The sequence below is a fragment of the Nothoprocta perdicaria genome, unplaced genomic scaffold (assembly GCF_003342845.1).
Source record: "Nothoprocta perdicaria isolate Ctin4 unplaced genomic scaffold, notPer1 scaffold_64, whole genome shotgun sequence".
In the NCBI taxonomy this organism is placed as follows: Eukaryota; Metazoa; Chordata; class Aves; order Tinamiformes; family Tinamidae; genus Nothoprocta; species Nothoprocta perdicaria.
This window is the reverse complement of record NW_020455910.1, coordinates 2,291,952-2,297,601: the sequence shown is the minus strand read 5'-3', so window position 1 is coordinate 2,297,601 and position 5,650 is coordinate 2,291,952. Positions and strand designations below refer to the sequence as shown.

Sequence of the window (5,650 nt, the reverse complement as noted above, 5' to 3'; positions counted from 1 at the left end):
ATAAAGTAAGCCCCCTCATTCCAAGTATCATCACAATCCTTACTCCAGCATTTCAAACTTTCAGCCAAAAGGGAGCAGGAGGTGCAGGGTCCTGCAGGGATGAGGGKCGCCAGGACGGAGCTCGTGCCAGCGCAATGTTCCTCATGAGGCGGCGCTTTGAGAGGGGCCGGCTTCTCACCACGACCCTCTTCAACTTCCAAGAGCCACAGAAAGCTGCCGATCAGTCCTCTAGTCCTTAAATGCTGGCTGAATATTTCCAAATATTTTGTAGAACTGAAGAGGCTTTGCTCTTATAAAGCGGTGGTTTTAAAAAGCCTCGCAGAAATGCTGACTATTCCAGCAGCACCCTCCCTCCTCTCCTCGTTAAGATTTTTGACACGCTGATTTTTTCTTGTAAATGTAAAATTTTAGTGGTAGCTTCTGTTTAATGGGCGGTGAGGATTCTCAGCACTCACTTGCCTGGGCCCTAGAATGGAAGGAGCTTCACAAAGTGGCAGGAAGGTGCACCTCAACCTTCCTTGCATGAATATTTTCAGTGCTTTAAAACAGCAACATCGCTTAAATCAGAATATCTATCCTCCTCAGTGAAAATTTCTGTAGTAAAATACTTACTTCTGTAGTAAAATACTTACTTATTAAGTAAGTATTAATACCACTGTACAAAGCTGTAGTAGGGACTTATACAGAACGCCTTGCTGTACAATGCTGATTTGGAAAGATCACGTCTAGGCAGAATAAATTCGGAAAAATAAAAGCTACACTGATGATCAGGGAACAAGAGTTGCAGAAAGCAAACTAGAAGGAGCTTGGCAGATATATCCATGAAAATAAGCCTGTTAGGGCATATGGTTACTGTCTATAAATACACCACACAGACAAACACCAAGGAAGAATTATTTAAACTAAAGAACAACGCTGACGTGAGAAAAACTTAATATAAATAAGTGATAAACAAAATTATGCTAGAAAAATACTGATCTGGAGGATGGTGCAGTTCTGAAATACTCTTCCAAAGGGGAAGCAAAAAATCTGGCTACTTTTGACATGGAGTTAGGTAAGTTTATGGAGGGAATTTCTATGTACTGCATAAAGTCGTCATGATAATGAGAACATATTAAATTTCGGTACTTTATTTATTTAGTGTCTTTGATCCAAAGCACTTATATATAAAAAAAAAAAAAAAAAGGAAAATTCCTTTCAACTAGTACAGTAAGAGTCATGATTCCTTGGGGTATTTCATTTTCTTTAGCAAAATGCAATTTGGACACGTTCCATTCAATATTTGCAGAAATGACAGAGCATCGGCCTCATGAGTCATAAATCTACGACGTAAGATAAACTGCAGGTTATTGAAATGATGTGTTGCAAAGCCTGGCTCCGACCTTTGCAATGCTGGACTAGCAACAGCTGAGGGAATTCGTGGCTCTTTGGCAAGGTTACAGCTCTCTCCAAGTGACTGCCCTGAGAGGCGGCTTTTAGCTCTGTGAACCTACAGCCTGAGAAACTGAAACGAGCCCCCTGCTTCATGCTAGATCCTCCATAAGCCCCGAGCCAGCGAGAACTGCAGGAGCCTTGAAATCGGGGGGAGATTTGGGCTGATCTTGCAGACTTGATCCCAACAGTGGTTTATGTCCTTTGKGAGCCCAGCTCTGCCCTCTCCTATTTCTTTCCCGGTGCTTCAGGCTGGCTGCCAGGCTCGTGCTACGCTGCGTGTTGGTGGGCATTGCCAAGCGTGTGATGCTTTGCAATGTGCAGGGAGGCGCAGGAACCCAACTATTAACTTGTACTGGGGTCTGGCAGAGAAGCTCAACCAGCTCTCCACAAGCAAAGCCYTAGCAAAACATTGCAAATTGCGATGCCTAATTCAGGTTATCCAAGCCTAGATGCAGGAACAGGTACAGAGCTCCCTGCTTTTCAGGGGTACTAAGCCCCCTTCCTGCCTATTGACTTTAAATGCTTGGCAAGTTACAGTGAAACCTCTCAGAGTTTCATTTGGGGAAGGTTAGAAGAGACCTGTTTCCCTCAGGACTTACGCTCTAAATCAGCTAGGACTTGATGTGGGGGAAGGGTGCTCAAAGGATATTTTAGGTGTAAGTTATTTCACAGATTATGTTCTGTGATAGGTCACTGGGCAGAGAGGAACCTGATCCTGGGTGCTCAATTTTCTGTTTTCAAGTGAAGCCAATAAAACACCAAAAAATACAGGCCAGACAACAACCTCTAGGAGACTAATAAAGGAAAACACCTATTTGTACTAAATCTGCTCTCTTCTGCTGGTTGGGCTATTTGTACTCAGGTACTACTCTTAGTTGTGGTAAGTAAGCATACGCTTCCATACAGGACAGTCTATTTCCTCAACAACCTCTCTGGTTTTCACAACGAAAAAAAAAAAGGAATATTATATGGAATAAACTGACTGGGAAAAAAAAAAAAAAAGAGCCATCATGTTCAGTGAGTGTCAGTAGTCTGTTTTATAACACAAATCATGAGCAACACAAAGGGTGGACGGACGGTGGTGGGTTTGCCTGTTGGCTGTGTGTGGTTGACATCTGCACAGTTACATAATGGACAAGGCTGCTCACTGAACCCAGACCTTTACCTTCACCCAGCCCCACGGCTGCTCTTGAGAACCCAGGTGATCTCCCCTCTCACATTTTTTGAGAGGGTTTGAATAGACTAAGTCCTTGAAGCAGCTAGGAGCAGGATCTGCCAAGAGCAAGTGGAGTATTAAGTGCTTTATCTGTTTTTTTCCTTAGGCCCTGGTACTTTCTGTTAGTTGGAAGTTGTGAGTTCTGTTCTGAGTGTTCTGAGTAAAAATATGACTTACTTTTTTTTTTCGCCCCCTTAGAGTTTCCTTGGCAGAAAGCTTAATGGAATTGTCTGCCCTCAACACCTGTTTTCAAGCTTTCCTGATAAAATTAGCTTTTATATCTCAGGATCACATATGGCATCTTTATAATTAGTCTTTTTGCAGTATATGAATGTCAGTTCCTAAAATGCTGCCTGTGCTGTTCATGTGGGAATATTTCTCTTCACTAAACCAATCCAAGTTTTCCAATGGTGCTTCTAATGATTGAAAACCTACATAGTTGTGTGCCTAATCTCAGACCCATTTTGATGAGCTGAGTATCTTTAGCTTCACTGGAACTAAACTACATGCTCACAACCTCTGCAATTGGAAGCCTAAGATGTTTTCAGGGGCCTCCATAGCTAAAGCCACTTGTGGAAATGCAGTCTTTGAATATGTAGCTACCTGGAACTGRGCAGCAACCTTCTCCAAAATGCTCAGTATGGACCTATCTGGGATACAGAGTTATGTCTATGCTTAAGAACTTCCAAAAAACACCACTCTCTGTACCATTTCAAAAGAACATCCCATTTTTAAGACATTGGCACGAGAATCAGCAAGTTTCCATGAAATGTGAAGCTCAGAGGTATTTATGGACATTTCATGATAAGAATTACCAGTCAGAACAGTGGGGATGTCTGCTCCCATGTTAGTGATTCACAGGTGTTTCCGAAAGCTGCAGCAGTGTCCTGTGTTAAAGTACATTGCAGGTCATACACCTGACTTGAGATGGTCTTGAGCTACCAGCGTAGGTGATGGCTGGTTTGTTCATTATTCATTTCACAGCTGAGAACTTTTATTCCATTTGGTCAAGTTCCTTTCCCCTTTCAAATGAGGATTTCTGTGGCAAATGTACAAAGTACCAAATTACACCATACTGCCAGCACTGTTATGAACATGGTAACAGCTGTACGAAAAAAGTCAGCATTTAGTACCTATGCAACAGGATGACAATGTGCAAATTCTCCACTTGTAATACAAATTTCATTAGGTTTTCAAGTGCAAAGTTAGTGCAGTGTCAGCAACACTATCCTCTAGGAGAAACAAAAAGGATGACAAAGAGGAAAACATTTATAAACACAGCTCTTGAAAGCTCTCATGCAAACTGCTGTCAAACTCGTAGGCTAATGCAGTGAATCATTCAGGCTCAGTTCACTCGGGCTGCTCCGGCTCATATTGGTAAGACTGGCCATGAGGGACTTCACTTTATAGGCATAGTAGTCCCTTAAGTTGACTGATGGARCCTCCTTCATGCCATCACCAAAATCACAGCTCCTCATAGCACTCTCTAACTGCTTCTGACGCCTATAGAAGTGCGAGAACTTATTGAAGATGAGTGTAATAGGGAGCACTACCACTAGGATGCCGGCTAGGATGCATGCAGAGGCCGTCAACTTGCCAGCAGTGCTCCCTGGTACCACATCTCCATAGCCAACTGTGGTCATGCTGACTGTGGCCCACCACCAGCAAGCAGGGATGGTGGCTAAGCCCTCGTTATCTTCCTTTTCAATRGTGTAAGCCACTACTGAAAAAATGGAGATGCCAACAGAGAGGTAAAGCAAAAGAAGCCCTACCTCTCTGTAGCTGTATTTCAAGGTGGCTCCAAGAGACCTGAGACCTGTTGAGTGTCTAGCAAGCTTTAAGATGCGAAAGATCCTCATGAGCCTCAGGACTTGTGCCACCCTACCTAAATTTGCTAAGGTTGGACTACTTTCCACCACCAAGTTGACAATTAAGGTAATATAAAAGGGAAGGATAGACATGAGGTCAATGAGATTCAGGGCATGCTTGAAAAACTTTAAAAAGTCAGGAGCTACTGCAAATCTCGCCACCAGTTCAAAAGTGAACCATGCAATACCAAAGTGTTCCACGATTTCAAACCGAGGGTCTTCCTCGGGGTTCCCATTGCTGTCCACGATCTGAAAGTCTGGGAGGCTGTTCAGGCACATGGTCACGATGGAGCCCAGCACCACCACTATGGAAAGGACACTGAAGATTCGGCTTAGCACTGAGTAACCAGGGTTATCCAAGGCAAGCCAGAGCTGCCTCCTGACATTTCCAAAGGGTTGCCTGTCAAATTTAGAGGCATCGTTGTAGAAAGCCAAAATCTCATCAAAAGATGACGTGGTACTTTCCTGGTCACTTTGTTCTTCCCATTTCTCCTGGTCTGGCTCCATTTTCCTCCCATGGTAGCTGTAGCTGCAGCACGAGTCTATAAAGAATTCATTGATTCCCCAGTACTCGATCTCCTGGCTGAAAGAAAACACACAGAGTTCACCCATCACATGGAGCTTCCCTGTGTTGTAAAAATGCAGCACGTAAGGGAAGAGCTCGGGGTTCCTGTCGAAATAAAATTCATTCTTGGTGTCGTCGTAGTCATCGCAGAGCTCCAGGATGGACTCCTTGGAGTGGCAGCTCAGCAGTTTGCCCAGCCTGGTCTCAGGGAATCTCAGCAACGTGTTGGACCTCATCTTTTTCTTAAAGCCTCCGACGTTGATGCTGATCTCATTGTCCTCAAAATTAGCCTCCGACAAAGCCTTGAGGCTCTGCCCTGTCATAGCGAGCTCCTTCCAAAGGGGCATAGCGAGTGAAAATCTGGGATGCAAGCGAAGAGAAAAAGCAGCAGAATGGGCAAACCCACGGCACGCTCAGCAGCCGACTCTCCCCTTTCCTCCTTCTTCCTTTTTTTTTTTCTTTTTTTTTTTTCCCCTTTATTTTCTCTCTCTCGGTGTCTTTCCCTTTCCCTCCGCCTCCCTTTTCCCCCTTTCTCCCTTTCCCCCCTTCCCCGTTGTCAGCCCAGGC

At 44.2% G+C, this 5,650-nt stretch overlaps 1 protein-coding gene across 1 annotated transcript; it reads right to left on the bottom strand.

Moving 5' to 3' along the window:
* Nucleotides 1-2,087: 2,087 nt before the first annotated feature.
* KCNS2 (potassium voltage-gated channel modifier subfamily S member 2) lies at nucleotides 2,088-5,438 on the bottom strand. Its single transcript, XM_026050055.1, has one exon. It carries the CDS (start codon nucleotides 5,428-5,430, stop codon nucleotides 3,973-3,975), a length of 1,458 nt encoding a protein of 485 aa, XP_025905840.1. The 5' UTR covers nucleotides 5,431-5,438; the 3' UTR covers nucleotides 2,088-3,972.
* Nucleotides 5,439-5,650: the final 212 nt, after the last annotated feature.